Source organism: Nuphar pumila, chromosome 12 (genome assembly GCF_984573655.1).
Source record: "Nuphar pumila chromosome 12, dmNupPumi1.hap1.1, whole genome shotgun sequence".
In the NCBI taxonomy this organism is placed as follows: Eukaryota; Viridiplantae; Streptophyta; class Magnoliopsida; order Nymphaeales; family Nymphaeaceae; genus Nuphar; species Nuphar pumila.
In genome coordinates, this window is record NC_143260.1 from 40,338,305 (window position 1) to 40,362,894 (window position 24,590).

Consider the following 24,590-nt stretch of genomic DNA (forward strand, 5'->3'; position numbering starts at 1 on the left):
CCAGAGAACGTCCCTAGGTACTCTATCGTATGCCTTCTCTAAATCAATAAAAACCATATGCAAATCTTTGTTCCTCTCTCTATATCTTTCAATAAGTTGTCTAAGAAGATGTATAGCTTCCATAGTTGATCTTCCAGGCATAAAACCAAATTGATTCTCCGATATCATGACAACCTTCCTCAACCTAGACTCAATCACCCTCTCCCAAAGTTTCATAATATGACTCATGAGTTTTATACCACGATAGTTTGTGCAATCTTGTATATCACCCTTATTCTTATATAAAGGCACCAAAGTACTCTTCCTTCACTCATTAGGCATCTTATTTGTTCGCCAAATCAAGTTAAAAAGATTTGTCAACCATTCTAAACCTTTCTCTCCCAAGCATTTTCAAGCCTCGATAGGTATATCATCTGGGCCAACTGCCCTTCTTGATTTCATTTTCTTCAAAGCCTCTGCAATTTCTTTCTTTTGAATCTTGCGCATGAAGTCACGATTTATCTCATGAAAAGGAATGGAGACGTCTCCAAGATCTTGAGCATGACTATCATTAAATAGCTTATCAAAATAATCTTTCCATCTCTCCTTAATCTCCTCATTTTTGACTAAAACCCTTTGCGTTTCATCTTTGATACATCTAACCATACCCAAATCCCTCGATTTCCTATCTCTCATCTTTGCAAGCCTATAAATATCCTTCTCGCCTTCTTTGGTATCCAACTTGTCATAAACCTCCTTATATACCTTAGCCCTCGCGTTTCGAACTACTTTTTTAGCTTCCTTCTTTGCTATCATATACTTCTCCAAATTCTCATTATCACGACTCTTACTTAGATTTCTATAACACTCTCTTTTAACCTTAATAGCTAATTTGACATCCTCGTTCCACCATGATGTATCCGTACCTAGTGATGCACCGCCTTTAGACTCACCCAATACCTCCTTAGCCACTTTTCTCATGCCACGCGCTATCTTATTCCACATTGATTCTGAATCCTCCTCGCGACACCAATCAACTTCCTTAACTACCTGCTCTACAAACATTCCTTGTTTAGCTCCTTTCAGTGTCCACCACTTAATTCTAGGATCTATCCTATGTCTATCCCTTTTGCGGCATTGTCTAATTCTAAGATCTAAAATTAAGACTCTATGTTGTGTAGCTACACTTTCTCCTGGTATAACCTTACAATCGATGCAACAACCCCTATCTCTCTTTCTAAGTAGGAAAAAATCTATCTGACTCGTATTAACCCCACTTTTAAATGTTACTAGGTGAGACTCCCTCTTCCTAAAGCAAGTGTTTGCTAAGATCATATCATAGGACAAACAAAAATCTAAAATCCTTTCTCCACTTTCATTTCTTTCTCCTATACCATAGCCTCCATGGATATTCTCAAATCCATCCCTACTAATGCCTACATGTCCATTAAGGTCACCGCCGATGAAAAGCTTTTCTCCATAAGATGTCTCTTGTACTACTCCATCTAAATCTTCCCAAAATTGATGCTTAATGAAATCATCTAAACCTACTTGAGGTGCATAAACACTAATAATATTAATAATATCCGTACCTAATACTAATTTAATAAGTAAAATTCTATCACCCTTCCTACGGACCTCAACTACATTATCTATAAACTGACGACTCATAACAATCCCTACTCCATTCCTATTCCTATTTATTCCTGTATACCAAATCTTATATCCCCAAGGTTCTATCACTTTTGCTTTCTCACCTACCCATTTGGTCTCTTGTAGACATAAAATATCAATCTTTCTCCTACACATAACATCTACTAACTCTACCAACTTATCAGTTAAAGACCCTATGTTCCAAGTGGCTAACGTAATTTTATGGTCTTGGACTAACTTCTTTACCCCCACCCATCCAACAAAGTGAGGGAACCCTTGCCTATTTGACACCACACCCGGGCGCCGGTGTGACGCGTCGCTTCTGGGCGACGACCTAGCAACCCTTGCCCATTTATCACTGCCTCCGGGCCTAGAGAGTACAACGCGTCGCTCAGTAGGGAACGCCCCAACGAAATTCTCATATTGGTTCATTTTCATAGGGTATGACTAAGTTTTTATGCTGGCTGTCACAGGCCTACCGCAAAATTTTTGAGTCTTGATACGACAAAAACCTCATCATTAGATTTGTTCATTCCAAGTCTTGTTTCCTCTTGGCAAATTTGAGCAAGAGCCTCACTTATAGAAGGAGTTGAAGTCCTATGAAGCAAGGAGAACCTAATTTGCTCAAATTTCGATCGAAGACCATAAAGAAAAGATAAAAGATTTTCTCTTTCTATTTGTGATCTTCACATTTCGATAGCCGAACTTTTTCATTTTGGTTCGAATATGGCTAGTTCATTCCAAATAAGAGATAAAATACCATAAAAGTCCCTTACACTTTTATATCCGTGTTTGATATTACGTACCTTATCTTAAAGATAATATAGCTTAGCCATATCTTTTTGGATGAAAGTATTCTTTAGAAAAATTCATGCATCACATGCTCTTTTAACCTTGATGATGTTGGTGGCGATTTTGAACTCCATGCTATTCATGAATCATGAGAGAATTTGAGCATTGCTAGCTTCCCAATCCTTCAACTTGTTTTGATATTCTTGCAAGGCTTTTTCTTTTTCTTCTTCGGATAGAGCTTTGACTTGATCTCCTTCTCTTCTTGTCAATTTGGGTTGATGTTCATTAGTGGTTCTACCAACAAAACCCAATAGCTTTTACTTTTGATGTGGTTCTCTATAGAGGTTGCCCATATCAAAAAAAATGTTTTTATTGAGCTTGTAGGAGATGACGGATGCAGAATTTCTTTCTTCCATTATGAAGAATACTTTGGATGAGGACTCAAGACTGAAGAGCACCGCCACAAGTATGACAATCCCAAGATTGCTTTCACTACTTGTAATGAAACATGAGTGCACAAATACAATGCCAACAAAGGGCTACACAAGTGCACAAATAAAAATATGGTCTCTAATGAACCTACAACAATCTCATAAAAGTGATACAAAAATATAAAATCCACAAGATCACAAAAGCATAAAGCTCTCAAGAGCATAACAAAAAAGATGTTTGTATTAAGGCACATCAAATGCTTTAGAAAAGCATGAAGATACAAGAGGAGGTGAGGCTCTATTTATAGAGCCTCACATTACATAAAGGGAGGCAATCCAATAGTCGTTGGACTGCCTCCGACGGTCATGTTTATGATCGTTGGGGACAGTCCAATGACTAGTTGGACTGACCACCCAACAACCATATTGACTTAACAATAAAAAAGAAAAAGAAAAAAAAAGAAAAAGACTTTTTAGTCCCTAATGGACTGTACTAAAATACATTATATGAAATGACCAAAATACCCGTGATATTACATATATTTATAAATATGTGTATATCAATGAATATGTACACAGTATTTTAACAGTGAATACCCACCTTTTATTTCATGTTTTTTCCTTTCTTAAACCCAAATCAATTTTTGGACCCAACAAAGTCTCTTTTAACATTTGAAAATATATAGTCATCAGACTACATACAACTTTCTAAATCCAACGATTCCAAAAAAAAAAACTGGGATCAACTTTGTTATTTCACATTCAGATTCAGATTTTGTTTTGGTTGGGCCTTTATCATATTCATATTCAGTTCTGTTTATTTTGGGTCATTATCACATTACCTTCTCTTCTCTTGTTTCAATGTCTTCTTCTTCTCGGTCACTCACTTCCTCCTTTCTCAACCAACTTGTGACTGATAAGTTGGATGAAACCAATTTCATAAACTGGAAAAAGCTGATTATCCCCTTCATACCTGATGGGACACCTCGATGGATCCATTGTTTTCTCCTTGGAATTTGTGCCATCCAACAAAGAAAAATCGAAGGAAAAGTAGGATACAACAAAAGCTAGTGATTCCAGCCAAACAATCTATGTCAAAAACCCAGCATATATTGCTTGGTTTAAAAGTGATGGGATGGTTATATTGTTCATCATGGCGACTCTCTCTAGACAAGTTCTTTTGCACACTCCAACGAGGGTGACAGCAAAGGATCTTTAGGATGTATTGCACAAATGGTATGGGCAGATTTCCACTCCTAAGTATATCATCTCAAATCTGAATTTGGATTATTGAAGAGAGAAAATAGTAGTGTGGCAGATTTTCTTGATCGAGTGAAATATAACATGGATCAGTTAGCAGCCATAGGGAGCCTTATGACAGATGAAGATGTGTGCAACTAGACTCGTTGTGAATTGGGTGATGAATGCAATATGTTCAAGGTGATGTATATGTATCTTGAGAAAAAGGTAATTTCGACAAGCTTTTGTTGATGCTACTTGAATTCGAATCAAATTTTGGCATCTCAACAAAGAAGGATGATTCTAATCCAAATCATGAGGTGATGATGGCTGCCACCTCAAATTGAGGATGAGGCCGAAACCAATATGATAATAGAAACACAGGGCTTCTTCCTAATCCTAATGCTACCAATACAAGAGAAAACCGTCAGAATATCGCATGCCACATGTGTGGAAAGCGGGGACATTCATGCTCCAATTGTTATTGGAGGTATGTTCCTACATACTGTTCTCCTACAGTTATCTATCCTACCCAATTTTGCCAGTTTGCACAACAAGCCAACAATATGAATGGGGAAGAGGCACACGGCCAGCTATGTTCAATGCAACTACTGGTTCAGGTTCTTCTTTTCCTCAGACACATAATCAGGACATGGACTCATTGAGTGCATCCTTTTCTCAGATTGGCATGTGTGGCACTGGAAATCCCTATGGTACATCGTGGACACTCGGACAAAATCAACATCCCATAAATCCACCCAATCCAACATGGCCTATTAGTTCAGATCAACCCACTTAGTCAGCCTCTTCGACATCTCAAAACTCTCAATCAAGTGCTTGGTTTTTAGATTTGGGAACCGCACATCATGTCACAGGTGATGCAGGTAAACTCATGCATCTCATTCCTTATTATGGTAATAGAAAAATAGTCATTGGTGATGGAAAAGCTGATTCCATTACCCACACTGGAACCGCCACCATCCACACTCTTCATGGCCCTTTTCATCTTTTTAATACCTTTCTTATTCCAAATATTAGTCGAAATCTTGTTTTTGTGTCTCAACTTTTTGATCAATCTAACTCTTGCATTTTCTTTTCTTTTTCTTCTGTTTCTGTGAAGGACATTCACACGAAGCAGAACGTCATTGAAGCAAAGAGATGTGGAGGGTTGTATGTCCTCAATGAAGCTCATGTTGGTCGATCTCGGATTCTAGTGTCAGATGAAGTTGTCTTTAATAATGATGTCTTACTGTGGCACAAGCGATTGAGTCTTTATAATTCTGGTTTTCTTGAGATTTTATGTAATAAAGGGCTTATTCCTTTAAAGAATAAGTCCATTGTTCGTTCTATGTCATGTGTTCAGTGTCGAGTCTCTAAGAGCCATAAGCTCCCATTTGGTATTTCTAATAAAAGAGCTTCCTTTTCTCTTGAGTTGATACATTCTGATATTTGGGGTCCTGCACCCATGATATCCTTGTATAAATCTCGTTTCTATGTAATTTTCGTGGATGATTTTTCTTGCTATACTTAGATCTATTTTTTGAAATCTGAAGATCAAATTATTTCCGTCTTTCAAAAGTTCAAAACCCTTGTTGAAAATCAATTTTCTTGCAAAATATTGTGTTTTCGTAGTGATGGTGGTGGTGAGTTTGTGTCTGTGGTCTTTTCCAATTATTTTGACGATCATGGGATCAAACATGAGTTGTCTTGTCCACGAACCTCTCAGCAGAATGGGGTGGCTAAGGGAAAGCACCAACACATCTGAAACAACACTCATCCTTATGGAGGAATCTAAAATTTAGATGAGTTTGTGGACTGAGGCCTCTACACAGCTACCTTTTTTTATCAACCGCATGCCACTTACTCCTCTTGGAAGATACTCTCCTTTCTTTTATGATTCATGGGCAGCAACCTGATTACTCTCTCTTAAGGACATTTTGGAGTAAGTGTTTCGTGCATATTCACGATTTGTTGAGAGATAGATTTTCACCTAAGGGCCAAGTGTGCAAGTTTGTTGGATATGATGATACTTATAAAGAATACCGGTGCTATAATCCCATTACTGGTAAATTGATTCTTTCACGACATGTTATATTTCATGAGAATGAGTTTGATACTCCCAAGTCCCAACAATGACAGCAGCCACATTAGCCCAATCAGCTCACACAAACAATCATTGATTTTCTGGCCACCAACGGTCCCATCGTGCCCAAATCAGCCAACAACAGATGGGCAACCAAAGCCTTCATTATCAGCTCCATATAGTGCTGCAACGAACTTGAGGAGAGTATAACGGGAAAAATGGTTTAAGAATTAGTAGAACAAAAACTGAATATATGGAGTGCAAGTTTAGTACAGAAGCTAGTGAAAGCAACCAATGACATAAGAATACAAGATATGCTTGTTCAACAATGTCACACTTCCTTATATAAGGGAAGCGCAATTTCCGTTGCAAGGGAAACATGGTTCCTTATTTTGGGACCGTGTTTCCTATAGTGGGGAATCAAAATTCCCTTTAAGTTTGCGTTTTGACATTTTTGACCCCATTAATTTTAACTTTTGACCCAAAAAAGAGGGGAAATGGTTAAAATAAAACAAATCCCTCTCGCACATCTTCTTCTTCCTCTTCCCTCACTACTTTTTTTTCTTCCTGCATGCACATTTTCTTCTTCCCTACCCTGCTGCCCTGCACATTTTCTTTTTCTTCTTCCCTGCCCTGCTGGCCTGCACGTCTTCTTTTCTCCCCTGCCCTGCTGGCCTTCTTCTTCTTTCTTTTCCCTCTTCTCTCTCGTCTTCCCTTGCTTTACTTTCTTTTTTTATTTTAGTTATGTTCTGCTGATTCTGCATTTTTTTATTGGTATAACTTTAATTCTCTGCTGCAAAGGAACACATAGTCAAATAGAATATATGCCTAGGGTTAATAATTACTTAATTGCCTGTAAAAGGAAAAAAAGAAAACAGAAAATTAATGCATTTGTTATATATGCTTCAAAATGCAAACCAAATTGACAATTTTTTCCTGTTTTCACTTGTTTAGCAAATGTATCTGTTTTTTTCATGTTTTGCTCTCTGTTTCTCTCTTGGTTTCATTTTTTGTTGTAAACAAAAGAGAAAACAAGAAAACAAAGCAGCAGAGGGGTTAATTATCTTGCAGTTAGCAAAAAAAAGGCATAAAAAATGCAAAGTCTCTTTGATCATACGAAAATACAAAGGCTCCTAGATCAACTTACTGAAAATTTATGACATGAGTTCTGGCTTTTGGTCTTTTGACATGAAAATGCATGACATGCTGCACTTGCATGATGCATTTGTTAAATAGTTGCACTTGCATATATGATTCAGTTTTGAGATTAATAGATAAGCTTGAATTTTATGTACTCATGCTTTATTTTGTCCATGATAGCATAATTTTTATATTTTGATTAATTAGGAAAAAATATAATTACACTTTCGCTTCTTGTTTGATTCCTATTCGCTTTTCCTTTCGCTTTCCACTCGATTCTCTCTTTGATTCCACTTCGAAACCTTTTCACTTTCGGTTCGATCCCTAGGTCACTTCCTATTCGATTCCTGGTTCGCTTCCAAGTCATTCCATGCTTTCCACTTCTTAAAATTTTAAAAGTGCCTTTTCCCACTTCCGTTTCCCGAATTGCTTCCCCCTCCTGCGTCCTCAATTGGCAACCTTAGTCTATACTATAACAAAATGGGAGATTTAAAGATGTCACTAATAAGAACAATGTTGATTGGGTTAAGTGGAGACAAGCTAGTGGTGTGTTGTTATAAAAAAATATCTTTACGACTGAAAGGTCATTTCTATAAGACTGCTATAAGACTAATACTATTATATGGCGATGCATGTTGGGCGGCTAAAAAGCAACAATAAGACAAAGTGCATGTTGCAGAGATGCATATCATATGCTAAGATGAATGTTTGGGGTTACAAGAAAGGATAAGATTAAAAATGAAAATATTAGAATGCGTTTAAGAGTCAGACCAATAAAAGACACAATAAGTGAATGATGTTGAAGATGGTTTGGACATGTTACACCAAGACCTCTCACTACGCCAGTGAGAAAGGTTGACATGGTGCAAATAGAAGGAACTCGGAAAAGAGGAAGACCATTGAAGACTTGGAATGAATCAGTTAGTGGTGACATGAAAGATTGTAAAGCAACTGAAGTCATAGCTCTAGATAGACAGAAATGGAGAAATAGGACTCGCAAAGCCGACCCCATGTAATTAAGAAAAGGCTTAATGATAATGATGATCCTTGGGCCTTCCAATTACTATGTATGTATATGGGCCTGAATCAAAGAGGAAAGCTTTCCTCAAATTTTGTGGGACCTTCATTCTCTTTCCAATTAGCACTTAAATCATATATATAAAACCTACAAAATGGGCAACATGCTAAATGAAACATGATATTGGAATTCCTCTGTTTTTTCAAAATTCTGATCCTATAGATGTGTTCAACATGATTGATTTACTAGATATCGACATTTGGATCATAAATTTTGGATTGAAAAAATGGTATTTGGAGCCTCGGAAATTTATGAAAATTGTTGACCGTTGATTTTTGAAACCTTATAAAATCCTATCCATGTATCAGAATCAAATGCTCCAACAAGTGATTCCTATAAAAACAAGCATATAGATTACATCTGTACAGTCAGAATTTTGAAAAAACACTGGAAATTCAATAACATGTTCCATTTAGCACCGTGCCCATTTTGTAGGTTTCCATTTTCCTATATATATATATATATATATGAATGAGGATTGAAGAGAGGTTTTCACTAAATGGCTCTATGAGAAGATTGTGTGCATGCAGGCAGTGGAGAATGTGTAGATGCAGCTCATAGACTACAGAATCACTTTTGATATACATCCATGATGACAGTGTAGGACATACACAAACAGCCATTTGAAATGATGTTGAGCTGCTGCCCTAATATTGCATCCATGTCCAGACTTGACCCAACAGGTTGGCAGCCCTAACTTTGATATGGAAAATGCATATCAACAATATATTGGAAAGAAATTAAGGTGGTCTTTTTTTTTACATACTTGGGAGATGGTCCCAAGGCCTACTTTCTGTAATCAGACATATGTGGCTGTTAACTGTAAATGTTTACCAACATAGTTCCGATTGTTAAAATATGGTATGCGTATGGATCTGGATCCAGATCCATACGCACGTTATGTTTTAACACATGCTCAATGCCATTCCATTAATGGCATTCCTGTAATTTTTCTGTTATCTCAGCTATTGTATTTTTACCTATTTATAAAGTTTAGGGCTGGGAGGTTGGGTTAACGTGCGCCGCCCCCAGCCATTGTGAATCTCCCTCCTCTCTCTCTCTTTTCTTATTTTCTGCAGTGAAGGCTGAACCCCACACAGAATCTTATACCGATTAATAAGCAGAATAGGTAAACGATCACTGGCATTGTATTCTGAGTCCATTTTTATGTTGTTAGTAAAGTTGTAAAAAGTGCTCAATGTTATGTCAGGATTAGGCCTGATCACTGAATCAGGTGTGATCTACTTTCCAGTTGTGGCCCTTGCATTTATAGCCATATGCTGCAGGAGATAATTCTTTACATGCATAAGCTTCAAGCCAGCCTGTTGAAGAAGCTGGTGGAGCTGTGAGATGTATTATCCAAACTGTCATAAATAACAGGCTATAATACACATGGTGCTTGCTGTTAGTCACTAAATTAGCTAGCAGGAAACAGAAGTTGCTTTTTGTTTGCAGATATCCCTGCAACATGCAAAGTTGCAAACCCTAGGGTCCATGGCACAGCTCATGAACATAGGGTTATTTTATTTCAATTTCATGCAGTATAGAAAAAGTAATGCCGGCTATAAGATATTTGTATAAAATTGGTGGAACTTGATAGATTGTTTTGGGATGCATTGTTTTGTTTGCAATAACAATATTTTAGCTGGTGCATGATGTAATTGCATAGTTTTACTGGGTTTTAAATCTTTCATTTAATAAGTGGTATTCTTTCTACGGTTGATCAAGCTTTTTAACACCACTTTTCCTGTAAATATTGTTTTTGTTAGGAGGCTATTCTAATACGTTGGTCTCTTTTTTCTTGGAATTTGCAGCTCTCTCAGCGATCTATTTCAGGATCATTGCTAAAATACCTTTCAAAGTTACAGGTGCATTTCAATACTCATAATCTCCTTCATAATCGTATGTTCTTTTATTCTTCATTTCAGCAATTCAATTGTTTAATATTTTGAATTTTATCAACTTATAAGCTGTGATTTCTAACCTGATGCAATTAGCTCTTTTCCCCCAAGAAAAAATTCTTATCTATTCAAGTAGTTAAAGGGTTGCTAGCGGATATACAATACTTTTATTTGTGCAGGTGGATGAAGAACCAGCAATCAGGACAAATACAACAATTCTACTTGGGAATATAGCCAGTTATCTTAATGATGGGGTAAGTTTACACCTTCTTTGGTTATTATTGCATTTTCAAGCATTAGATTATGGATCGTCATTTCATAGTTGCTTGTATGTTAATATTTCTGATGACCTGCTCGTATTTGGATATTAGTCTATGTTAACTTGTTGAATACTTGCTATTAAAGAAGCCTAATATGATGTACAACTGGGTGATTGAATTTTATGTTCAATGCAGACACGGAAGAGAGTTCTGATAAATGCTTTCACTGTTCGTGCACTGCGTGATGGTTTTTCTCCAGCCAGGGCTGCAGGTAGAAGAACCCCTTTTTGATATCCTCTTCCTTTCACAAAATGTGCTTTTGTTTTATTAAATCTGTACTGTTCTATTAGTTTCATTTTTCTGAAAATTGACAAAAAGGGATCTATTTACTTTTACTTGAGTGGTACTGCAGCTATTAGAAAATTTCACCACTTTCAATTCCAGCAATAGAAAGTGTAGAACTTGTTGTTGAGACAGTTTGAAACACTGCTGGCACACATGTAATTGTAGATATCCATTTGGGATTCAGATATATAGCTGTACACGGATATGCTGGGAACGTGGATCTTCTTTACACAATAGATACTCATGACTAAGCTAGGCATCTGCTGGCATATTGTGTTGAAGGAAAAATGATCTTTATAAATTTTGTTACATTGCTCCTATAGGATGGTTCATAAGAATATTTATATCATGTCTATATATCTACATGGCATTGATTAGATGACCATCTTGGTCCTGGTTCTGGAAAATAAAACAGTTGTAGGTCAATTCTGAATGTATGCTAACAGATGACTATCACAAGTTTGACTTGGAATTTTGGCTATGTTCTTTTTGCTTTTGGCATCCATGAAAACATGGGATCTTTTTTATCTTTTAACTGGGAAAGGGAAAACCTCTCTTACCTCAAAGCACTTTTAGTAGAACTGCAAATCGGTCTTCAGTTCTGATGCAGTTTTGATTAGTTATTATCATGATGGTTTATCCAACAAAATATTATGTTTACAAGATCAGATAGGTTGCAAGATCTCAATGCAAAGTCTTGCTCTCCTGCCAACTAACAATGTAGGCTATAATGTCATATTCATACCCTGACAGATGTTGATACACTTCTGTTTTTTCTGGTATCTGTGAAACAGCTAACTTTGTGTTGACATTTTGTTGATGCTACAATGTTAGTTGAGTCAAACTCAAGGATGTAATATAATATTTGTTGTGGCAGGTGTTATGGCCTTAAGTGCCACTAGTGCATATTATGACATGACAGAGATTGCAACTCGCATTCTGCCAAATATTGTTGTACTTACAATTGATCCTGACAGGTAAACATGGTTTTCTTGTTATCAATGTATCTGAAACATCCTATTGGATTCGTTTTGTTTAAGTAACAAATCCCGTTCTATGTTCAAATAAAATGACCTTGATTTTGCTTTGTAAGAAAAACATCGCATGCTGTTTTCTGATAATGTAACCAAATGTCAATGAAAGCTACACATTATGTTCTGCTTTAGGAATCAGTGGCTCTTTATTTACCCATTTGCAACTACATACTGGCAATCAATAAGGCATCAAAATTTTGCTGAGTAATCAAGATGGATGTCCATGGGTTCTGTCTAATTTCTTCAAGCATGTCTTATTTGGTTGATTTGACTACTCTATTGCACTAACATTATAAATACTATTTATGGCCTTAGTTGTCAAAACTGGTGCTTAGGCGGTTTAGGCACAGGCCACTGCCTAGACTTATAGGTCACAGCGGTAGGGCCATATTTTTTCACCTACATGGTGTGGACATGATTTTTTTTTGGCCTTTTTCTTCATTTTTTGCCCCCTTTCCTTTCGTTTTTCTTCTTCCTCCCACCCCAATCCCTTTCTTTGTTCTTCCTTTGCTTTTCTTCTTTCTATTTTTTTCTTTTTCTTTTTTTTTTCTTTTTTCCTTCTTTTCTCTTCATTTTTCTCTCGCCCCTCCACATTCTTCTTCTTCTTCTCATTTCTTCCTTTTTCCCTTTTCTTTTCTTCCTTTTTCCCTTCATTTTCCCTTTTCTTTTTTGTCTCCTAATTTTTCTTTTCTATTTTGTTCTCCTTTTTCCTCCTCTCACCCTTCCACTCTTCTTCTTCTTGCTTTTATTTCTGTTCTTCACATGTATATATATGATTTTCACATATATACACATATAAATATAAATATAAATATAAATATAAATATAAATATTCAATGTTATGCAGTTTTACGATTTTTTTGATATGTTACGCTGAATTACACACTTCATTTGTTCCCACAATCATATGTTTGTTACTAAATTTAACTATTGATTATAATATTTCTCCTTTTCTTGTTTTGCTCTTTCTTGACTAACCCGACTAACCTCGCCTAGCCGCAAACTAATATTTTTAGGGCTCTTCCACGTAAGCTCTGACTAGCGTTTTTGACAACTAAGTTTATGGGCGAGTTACAAATTATAGAAATATTGTTACATGTTTTTATTAGTTATAACAACATATAACAGTTTTCTGCTTGTTTCCACTTCTACATCCCAAGTTGAAGCCAAGCATTCAGGCAGATGGGGGTAAACCAATGAGCTCAATGTTATGGAAGAGTTATTTATGAGAACAATGATATTACTAATTAGTTAATGACAAGTAGATCTACACTGTGGAATTAGAAATGTGTTAGAAAAAGTTTGTACAAGAAGCTGTAGGTACACTTGGTAATGGCATCCATTAATAAGCGAAGGGGGAAGGTCAAATAAAGTTTACAAGTCATCCTCAAGGGTAATTGAAGGCAAAGATGAAAGATTTTGAGGGATTCTACTTGGTGAACAGGTCAATCAAGTTGTTCCATCATTGTGCTGGACCTATCGCTTGTGTTGCATCGACTGGACTGCCTCGAGAAATAGCAATGCAGCTCAAATATTTGTAATTTGTGATCTAATCAGAATATCTTACTTCCAACATAGTCTTGCTAAAAGTAAATTTGAGGAAAATAATCCATTATATGGGAAATACTTCAAGGAGTTATGCAGGGGCATCTTGTATTGCTAAATAGAGAACATACTTTGCATAGATTAGGTATACAGGTGTTCCTACCTAATTTATTAGAGAGATGAGCTATTTTTTTACATTCATTGGTAAGGGAGTTGAAGTATATTGTTAGAACATACCCTGGACTGCCTCCATTTTATCACATTTTACAACAGTGGCACATGCCTACTAAATTACAAAAGTTCCCTGTCGCATCGATGGTTCTAAGGCGCCCCTTTAAACGCTTTCCTTTTAAAAACGTATTGATTGTGGAAGTAATGAACTTGGTTGACAATTCTGCTACTTGTTCAGTGGCAATGAATTGTTTCTGGAACTCTTGGTCAACCTTCTGTATAACATATTGAAATGTTTTGTTATGCAAAGCAGGGTTGGATGTAGTGAAATAGAATATATTATGTCAAATATCAATGTTAAGGATGGATCAATTGATCCTTGTCTTTAGTGAGAATAATAAATGTGTAACCCATGATTTTTTCTGTGGATAAGACTGCCATAGTTCTCTGCTTTGCCTTCATATTTGACCTGGAATATGATGCTTTTGCTAACTGAGACAAGATTCAATCCAAGATTGTAGAATTCCTGGTTATGGCTTTTATGTAATTGTCTCTAGTCTGACCAGTGGACTGAAAATATGTCGGCTATGGTTCACTTTGGTTTCACTCCCGTTAGTATCATAGATCGGGGTCGATGCAGGGGAAATGAATGCATTCCCTACTATATGTTAAATAAATGGAAGTGGAATAGATAGAACAATTCTTTTTTGACACGGACAAAGTCAGGGAAACCTCTTAAATGATTTCAATATTGGACCTTGGACATATTAATATAATAGTTCCGAATCTCTTTAGAAAAAAGTTCTTTTGTCTCATGGTAGCCTGCTCCAGTCCCCTTACGAAATATATCTGTGGATCAGTCCATATTCCATATTTGACTTATTTATATCTTACACCATCTGTTTTATATAAATTTAAGAATGAATGTATATTTTATACAGAAGAACGTGACCTCATTATATTTGCCACCACAGTTAGTGCTTGCACGAATTGGCTTGGATCATATTTCCATGTTGGGAACTTCCTAACTTTAGGGGATTTATTCATGTTAAGCATGAATACCTGGAAAAGAAAAGTGGGTATAAGATGCTTTTAAAATAAAAAATAAAAATATATTAAGATACTAGTTTTTCGTTTTCTATTTTATATTTTTCAATCAGGTGTACAGAGAAACCCATTAAATATTTGTCTGTGTTAGTCATTATCTAATATTCACAAACCAAAACTTGCATATGTAGGGCCTTTTGTTTAAGCATATAGAAGCGACATCATATTCTAATGAATGTTTTTCTGGACATACACTTTGAAAGAGGATGAAAATTGAAATGCGCTATTTCTTTTCCTTTTCTCCTTTTCCCAGTGATGTGAGGTCAAAAGCATTTGTTGCTGTTGATCAATTTCTGCAGATAGCTAGACAGCATCATGAGAAGGTATGTTCATCCCTTATCCTTGATTAATTTTGTTACTTCTTTGCATTTATGAGTTTAGTCTGTTTGTAGGGACTTCCAAAAGCTGTCAATGTTAGATATGCTGTCCCAAGTCTCCTGTAGAGCTTGGCAGCTCATAGAGTTACCTAATTTGAAATGGCATAAATTGGTGCTATTTTCATGTGGAACCTGTCCTGACTATCAATTTGGGTTTCTCCGGACACTTTTAAAGACTATATCAAAACATCAAGTACCCTGTTGACTACCAGCTAGAAAAAAAAATTAAAAATAAATAATGAAAGCGAAAATGCAATTATTGTTAAAAAAAGTAGCATTCTTATTTTGGTGTGAGATGTAGTGGATTAGCAAAAGCTTAAATGATGCTTTTGTGCATTACGTTAATGGTCATTTATCTATTATCCATGAAGACTGTTCATATTTATGGTGCTATTTGATACTATCAGAAAACTTCAATAATATTTTTTTATTTTAATTCAGCCTATTTTTCATGTTACTATTATATTTGCACTTGGTGTGTCATATTTAGTCCTCATGAAGTAGTATAGCAGTATTCACCTTGATTAATTTTCTTTCAGAAAAATGAAAATCATTTACAAATCTAGAAGACCTTTTTTATCATCCATTCTCCTGCATTCATCTGCTGCATGTGTTCATTCAAGTTGTATAAACGGGTATTAAAAATGCAATTTGTTTTTATATTTTTATTATTTTGAAAACATCACAGTATTTTCCTTTTTAAATGTTTTACCATTAATATCATGAAAATATTTCAACATCAGCTATTCTTGTGACTTGCTCGGAATGTGTAGACCAATATCATATGTTCTGCAAATTTTAAGAAAATGTAACATTCTCAAATAAAGCTGGAACTATCGAAACTGCACAGTATCATTATAATGTCAAAGTCTTTATTGTTACTATTATTTTCTCTTCATCACACTAAATGGCAGATTGTATATTGATACTTAGCATTATCACAAATAACTAGCATAGAGGAAAAGAAATGATAAATAGTAGATCTCTGTTTTCAAGATGTTGGATATTTGGGCATTAATGCTTTATAAATATGGCATGGGCTTATACTGGCCAGAAAGATACCACTGGAGGATTGCAGGTTTACAACTTACATAATGTGAAACTTTTAGCATATAGATTAATCTGATGATCCTTCTTATAATGATGGTGATGTACAAAGCCAGTTGAGACATTATTCCTCCTTACCTGTGTAAAGGATAGCTGTTATCAAGAAACAGAGTCCCTGTGTAAGAATCTGAGATCTTTGAGCTTTGAAATTGTAAAAAAGCTGTTATGTGTTTCATAATTAGTTCATCTGAAACATCCTCTATTTAATTGTTTGTGAATCCAGCTGAAGTGGCTAGGTTCTCTATGTGTTTTAATTACTAAGAAGCTTGTTTTCTTGTTCATTATTGAACTTTTGCTGAGAAATATGTCTTGTTGACTCTTTATAACTGCACATCCTTTTTCAGATGAATACAGGTGACCCAAGTGGAGTTTCAAGCATCGGAGTGCCCTTAGTAGCAGGAAACACAAGTTTGATTGGGTGAGTGAATTGCATCTTATCTCCTGAATGCTTCCCTACATATTGTGAGATGTGGTGTACCTGTTCTACAAATTTCCATTTATGAGGCTATTATATGGTGTTCCTTCTGCTCATTGATTTTTTTAGATCATTTTTTTCAATGTTTGTCCCAGTACAACGGCACCTTTTCATTATTATTGGTTTCCAACAGTTTAAACGTTCAACATCGACTAGGAACTTGTACTATGTGAAATTCCACATAGCCAGCCTTTTTGCTGGCATATTCTGTAAAATATAATGTTCTTTTACACATACCTGTAATGTAATAATTTAATGCTGTGTGTTTTTACTTGTGTTTCTTCATTGAATTTCCCATTTAAAATAAATTCCATTAGGCATCATCAAATGGCAGGCCTGCAAGGACCATTGCCTAGGCCATGCCCAGTGCTTGTGCAACTTGGTTAGCCAACCGTGCATCCCTTAGAGGAGACATACGGGTTCTCCCTTGTCTAGGCCTGGTTGAGGCTTGTTGATGCAGTAACATGTGAAGTTGCTTGTGTTTCTTCCTTTTACATAAAGTGCATGCTTCCAACTTGTAGGCAGATCCATGTAAATCCCTTTACTTTGAGAAAAAATTGTTTCAAAATTTTCATTGTTACAAAATAACACATTATTCAGCCATTGGAAAAATAAACTGCAGGCCTTAGGTTTTTTCTTTTTCCTTTTTTAAGCTGTTAGGAAATTTTGAAAGCCAGTTTCTACCACAATCTGAAAATTTCTAAACCTAATCAGCATCTAAAAAATTAGTTCTCTTTATAATGAAATATACGAAAATACAAAGCAAAGGCCTCTAAGGGCTATGCACATACACAAGTCCAACTAAGGGACAATCTAAGAGCGCTAAGGCACTACATGTAATATCAAAAAAAAAAAAAAAAAAATTGGTTTGGGCCGGATCCGGATCCGACCCGGACCCGACCCGGGCCACCGCCCCTCGCTGTCATTAAAAGACAGCGAGGCAGGCGGGAGGAGGGTTACGAAACCCCCCTCACCGCCACTCGCTCTCTGTCTCTCCGTTTCCCTCTCTCGCTCGTCCACGGTCACCGACGCCGGCGACCCCCGACAGCCGCCGCCACCGACATCGGCGACCCCCCCCCTTTTCCTTCCGGCGAGCTCCTCTTCGGCGAGTTCCTCCGAAAACCCCCTGGTACGCCATCGCTTCTTCTTTCTCCCTTTTTTTCCCTCTCCGTCTCTTCTCTCTCTCTCCCTCATTTCTCTGTGTGGCCACGGGAGGGGTCAAACCCCCTCCCTTTGCCCCCTTTTAGCAGGGGAGGGGCACGACACCCCTCCCTGCTCTCCGTTTCGGTAGGGGAGGGGCCGAGCCCCTCCTCCCTGTTTTTTTTGTTACGGCAGGGGAGGGGCCGAGCCCCTCCTCCTTGCCCCTTTTTATTGTACCAGCAGGGGCCATCGGCCCCTGCCTTTTTATTATGCCAGCAGGGGCCATCGGCCCCTGCCTTTTTATTATGCCAGCAGGGGCCGATGGCCCTTGCCTTTTGTTATGCCAGCAGGGGCCATCGGCCCCTGCCTTTTGTTTGTGCCAGCAGGGGCCCATGGCCCCTGCCTTTTTAGTTTGTCAGCAGGGGCCATCGGCCCCTGCCTTTTTATTATGCCAGCAGGGGCCATCGGCCCCTGCCTTTTTATTATGCCAGCAGGGGCCGATGGCCCTTGCCTTTTGTTATGCCAGCAGGGGCCATCGGCCCCTGCCTTTTGTTTGTGCCAGCAGGGGCCCATGGCCCCTGCCTTTTTAGTTTGTCAGCAGGGGCCATCGGCCCCTGCCTTTTTATTATGCCAGCAGGGGCCGATGGCCCTTGCCTTTTGTTATGCCAGCAGGGGCCGATGGCCCCTGCCTTTTTGTTGCCAGCAGGGGCCGATGGCCCCCTGCCCTTTGTGCGCAAGCCGATACCCTTGGCCGACAAGCCCGGGGAATCTTTGGAAGCTATATCATGATGGGGACAGATCATTACAATTGTTGGTCTCCAACGAGGAATTCCTAGTAGCGTGAGTCATCTGTTCGCATTTGACTACACCCCTCTTTTGGCAGCTAGAGTCTTTTGATCCTGCCCCATCTTCTTTTCGAGTCAATTGGGACGGTTGGCCCCAACCCTATGTATCGGAAAAGTCGAGTCTTTGCCTTGCTTTTGCTTTTGTCAGAGTTTGCTTGTTAATATCGCATATTTGCAGCTACGACGGATCCCACTCGCGCTCCGCGACCCGAGCCGTCAATCGTGTACGTCCGCAGACGTCAGCAAGCTCGTAACCCTCCAAGGTAGGGGAAAATTGCACGGAAGACTTGGATATTTGAATTAAGTTCAATTGAACTAAAAGCGACCATTGAATATATATATATATATATATGTATATATTTATACGAGTATCCACTTCACTCAAGGATGCGGTTTCGCAAATCCTTGCCCTTTACCTTGCCGTCGCGCTCTGCGCCTAGCCTCTTGCTTTTGCATACGTGTTGGTATTGCCTGGCTGTTGCAGATGACGTGCAGGTTCTTGCTCTTTGCGGATGCCTTAAGGGCATCCTCGTGGAGGATGCAAGGAGCATTTACCACTCTCCCTCTTGCGACAAGAGTTTAGTCGGGAGCGAGCGAACTTCTTAGCGGGTGTTCTGTTGAGAAACCCGTATCTCGTCTATCGAGGCCGGTATCGAGTCATGCGAGACATGTAGATACCCCGATAGCGGATGTGATTCGAGATAATCACATGCATCATGTTGGCACAAGGTACTGCTGTTTCAAAAGATAGAGTAAAGTTGATAAACTTTACATCTTTGTGAAACACTCCTGTTGAGGCTTCTATTGAGGAGCTATACCCCCTTTATCGTAGAGTACTTATAGTCGTGCACGACACGTCTAGTACTGCGATGATCGGATGAGACGGTCGTGCGACCTCGAACAACGCTAAATGCAAACTGTTGTAATCACATAAATGGCCTCACATTCGCCTTCACAGGCAAGATGCTCGAGTGGTTTAAAGACCACAACATAGAATGGGTCGTTAGTTAAGCAACCCCTAACGCACCCGTTCGCTTCTGGTTGTCTGTCAAGGGAGAGGACAGATCGGTACAAAAACTCCAATGGACAGGTTGTTAACAACCACCCCACGGGCAAAGATCCGGCCTCCCCAGTCATTGGAGTTAGGGGAAAGGGGCTACAATAGTTAGCTTAACACTTCTGCAGAAGTTGGATGCATCCGTGGCACTGCTTTTCAGCCTCTGGGGAATCCTCTCTCGGCTAAAGCCGTCCCCTTTGGAGCGGACTCAACTAGCTATTCGGGTTATTGAAAATACATAGAATAATAGACGCCCGAACTAGTCTCAGTTGTTTCTATGTTTTGCCTGCGCGTACCCGCAGGCCAGTAATATCGGAACATAAAGTCTGTTCACTTTGGTTGCTGGGCCGTGAGATTCGTTGCACTACTGATTCGCTGCACTACTGATTCGTTGCACTACTGATTCGCTGCACTACTGATTCGCTGCACTACTGACTCGCTTGCACTACTGATTCGCTGCACTACTGATTCGCTGCACTACTGATTCGTTGCACTACTGACTCGCTTGCACCACCGACTTGCTTGCACTACTGATTCGTTGCACTACTTATTCACTTGCACTACGTATTCGCTTGCACTACTTACGCGTTTGCACTGGTTATCTGCATGCATTGCTTACATGTTTAACTGCATATTTGCTTTAAACTGTGTAACTTACTGAATTAAATTACATAATTCAGATCCTTGTAGTTTCTCTTGTGCGCCTACTAGTTTTTCGTGAAACTAACCCATTCTATGGGTACAGGTGATGATTAGGTACACCACAGGCGATGGCGCGATGGCTAGATGGCTCCAAGACGTTCTTCTTCCTGCTCTTAGCTCGCGTCCTGTTGTTTGGGGTTTTGTAACGGATTTTCCTTGGGAGATCCTAATTTTGTACTATTTGGAGAACTTCTTAAATGAAAGTGGCTTTTCCAAGTGTCCGCAAGTAGCATGTGTTGTGCGTTTTGGTTCTTTTAGCTAACGCGCTCAAAGTTGTCAGCTTGCCTTTCTGAAATTAATAAAAGTATAGTCTTCCGCTGATTTCGTAAATCATCTCTGAGATGAAGAGATTCCTTTTTAGTCTCTTGTCTTTTTTTTTTCGAAAGGTTTGCAAGCTTGAAATTTTGGGGTGTTACACTACACAAGCATACAAGACAAAGGAATTAAAAGAACACAGGAATATAAAAAATATATATTTTATTGAGCATGGATGCTTAAGATAAGCATTAAGAAATGAAAGCGGATAAAAGCCCATATTTATACACATATAAGAGAGAGGGAGACCCCAATATAGCTCTTGGACTGTTGCAACAGCTCTATTTGATATTTGACGAAATAGATCTTATAAAAAGAAAAAAAGAAAAAAAAAGTAAAAGTACCAATGTGCCATTCCATCACATCTTTAAGAACCTGCAGAGAGAACAAAACAAAGGTTCCAACTACACAGGAAAATATCCTAACCCAGTAGTTATAAAGTTTTTAAAACAATATATTTTTTAACAAAAGAAACATTAGATAATCATTAAGAAAAATAAGAGGAGCATGCTTCAAGGATAAATTTTTATGAAATCAAATAATAAACTCAAGTCAACATATTTTTTTTCAAAAACAAACATAAATATTGTTTATAAGAGAATTTGATCACTAAATGACATAAATCATGAAGAAGAGATAAACAATTATGCATAAATAATATCCTAAGGATTTTTAAAAAAGCATTTCAAATGAAATAACAAATCATCATCGACAACATGCATATAAAATCTAACAATTCGAAAGAGCCCTCAAGAAAAGAAATGATAATTAAATTCATGCATACAACAGTGTGACCAAGATAATTAATATGAAACACATATATCCAACATGCAATTAAAGCATACTTAATGCACATAATAATGAAAGAGAGCAATCTCACAAATCACAACCCATTAGGATTCATTCACACAACCTAGAATGGGTTTAAGCACAAAGGACCAAACATTAAACTTAATATATATATTATTAATGAAATGCATATAAGATGCATAAAATTTTATTAATAAACATTTTTTCATACAAGTAGAAACAATTTAAAAATTTTATAAAAAGATTTTAAAAATCCCACACAACAAAAGGAATGATAATTGCAAATCTCAATAATAGTTCGACCACCGCAAGTAATCACCTCACTGGACCTCCAAACCTCAAAAATCAAGTGTATTAGCTACTAAAACAAGAGCATAATAAAAAACACACACAAAAAGTGTGAATAACTAACATCTCTTGTCTACATAAAATGATACTTAAACAAGTGTATCAACTACTAGAACAAGCACATAATCACAATGCTACTAATAGGCTAAAAAAACACACAAAAAGTGTGAATAACCAATGGGTGCACATAACTCACTACATTTGAAAAACATCTCTTATTTACATAAAATGACACTTAAATAAGAGGCATAACTGACAGAAACACAAGAGATAAAAGAGCTTTTAATGAAAACAAACCAATGCCTTCAAGGACAATAAAAATAACGATTTTAGCAATCTTTCGTAACTACATGGATCCAAAAGCATAACTACCATTACAGGAAAATCAAGATGACAAGCATCCAATATTGTAACAATGGTCACACAAACAAATGAGTGGTAAAATACACTTATAGAAACTGAGATCAATCACCTGCCAGTTAGATACATATCTATACTGACAAAATGACATGAGGTACATACACAACTCTCCCCAACGACTAACTCAGATTTCCAACAACAATGAGTTCAGAGGCCAATCAACCATCCATCATACCTAAGGCAAATGACATGTCACTCGTAACCCCTAGGAATCTAGACCTCATAAAATGACATGAGGTGCATACATAACTCATTTTAATGGCTAACCCTGATTGCACAACATCGAGGTGCACAAAAAACAAATGAGTGATACAACACTCATAAAATCAAAGGTCAATCAACTGTCAGTCAGAACCAAATCATTTTGCAATCTATACTGACAAGAAGACAAAAGTGCACATATAACTTACCTTAACAACTAACTTTGGTCCCACAACATAGAAGGGTATACAAATCATTTCAATGGCTAACCCTGATTGCACAACATCGAGGTGCACAAAAAACAAATGAGTGATACAACACATAAAATCAAAGGTCAATCTGTCAGAAATATCAACCTGCAAGAGTTAAAGATGAGGTAAAGAGAGAGGAGTCGGCGGCAATAGGGTTTTCCCTTTTCACTTGTTATTTATAAGTGTGGTACAGGGTATAACATTACACAAGTAATAAAATTAAATTACAAACATGCCACCGCCCACGCATCCCTAGGTGGATCCTTGGAATGTGGTGCGGGTCGGATCCATGATCCAAACTAACAGCCTCCCTCAAGTTGAGTATGGTCTTTGATCATGCTCAACTTGTCTTTGAGTGCCCAAAACTGATGAGTGGAACTTGTCTTTGAGTGCCCAAAACTGATGAGTGGATAATCCCTTGGTAAAGATGTCAACAACTTGCATATCTGACCGAACATATGCAGGTTCAATTTCTTTTTCTTCCACCTTTTGTCTAACAAAGTGTTGATCGATCTCGATATGCTTTGTGCGACAATGAAGGATGGGATTGAAGGCAATATTAATAGCACTCTGATTATCACAAAGAAGCATAGAGGACGAGATCAGTTCTTGTAATTCTTGCAGTAGGTGTCTCACCCACGTAACATCGGCTGTTCCTGCTGCCATTGCACAATACTCGGCTTCAGTACTAGATCGCGCCACTGCCTTTTGTTTCTTGCTACTCCATGTTACAATATTATTGCCGATAAGAATGCAATACCCTGAAACTGATCTGCGCTTGTCAGGATCACCAGCCCAGTCCGCGTCTGTGTAGGTGAATAGTCGATGCCCTGACATATAAGCTGTGTCCTTGGTATACATCAGGCCATCTCCAATCGTACCCTTTAAATACCGAAGGATCCTTTTTACTCCTTCCATATGTACATCTGTAGGAGCATGCATAAACTGTGAAGCCTGATTGACAGAGTATGCTATGTCAGGCCTAGTGAATGTTAAGTATTGTAACATCCCTACAACTCGACGATACAAAGTAGGATCATGATAAGTAGTGCCTTCTTTAGCACTTAGCTTATGATTTAGAAGGCAAGGTGTGCTAATTGGTTTACAATTCTCCATCCCTGTAGCAAGTAAAATATCAATGGTGTACTTATGTTGGCTCAATGTAATAGTCTCATGTCGACTATCAACTTCCACACCCAAAAAATATTGCAAGGGACCCAAGTCTTTCATCTTGAATTTAGCCATCCGCATAGACTTAACCCAAGATATGTGATCCTCATCACTCCTGGTAATAATGATATCATCAACATATATAAGCACCCAAACAATAGCTGAATCACTTTTGAATATGAACAATGAATGGTCTAGAACACTTTTAGTGAACCCATGATGCTGGATCTCCGTGGAAAAACTTTCAAACCAAGATCGAGAAGCTTGTTTCAAGCCATAAAGAGAGCGTCGAAGTTTACATACCCAATTTGATGAATCATGCATGCTATATCCAGGTGGGTGCTCCATGTAAACTTCTTCCTTTAGTTCACCATGCAGAAAATCATTTTTAACATCAAGTTGACTGAGTGACCGTCCATGTTGTAACGCCAATGCAATGATAATCCTGACTGTGCCCAGTTTTACTACTGGGTTGAACGTTTCATCGTAGTCCTGCCCATATTGCTGTGTGAAGCCTCGTGCAACCAGACAAGCCTTATAGCTCTCAACACTGCCATCCGGTTTGTGCTTGATCTTGTACACCCATTTGGATCCTACAACATTCTTGTTATCTG

At 37.9% G+C, this 24,590-nt stretch overlaps 1 protein-coding gene across 1 annotated transcript in view; it reads left to right on the forward strand.

The window, feature by feature from the left end:
- Nucleotides 1-24,590, forward strand: part of LOC149820808 (uncharacterized) — a 74,612-nt gene that overhangs the window by 39,818 nt on the left and 10,204 nt on the right. Inside the window, exons 13-18 of the mRNA XM_089982413.1 lie at nucleotides 10,210-10,263; nucleotides 10,476-10,550; nucleotides 10,752-10,827; nucleotides 11,779-11,878; nucleotides 15,012-15,081; nucleotides 16,587-16,660. Coding sequence (XP_089838539.1) covers nucleotides 10,210-10,263; nucleotides 10,476-10,550; nucleotides 10,752-10,827; nucleotides 11,779-11,878; nucleotides 15,012-15,081; nucleotides 16,587-16,660 — 449 coding nt within the window. The remainder of the gene's footprint in view (nucleotides 1-10,209; nucleotides 10,264-10,475; nucleotides 10,551-10,751; nucleotides 10,828-11,778; nucleotides 11,879-15,011; nucleotides 15,082-16,586; nucleotides 16,661-24,590) is intronic.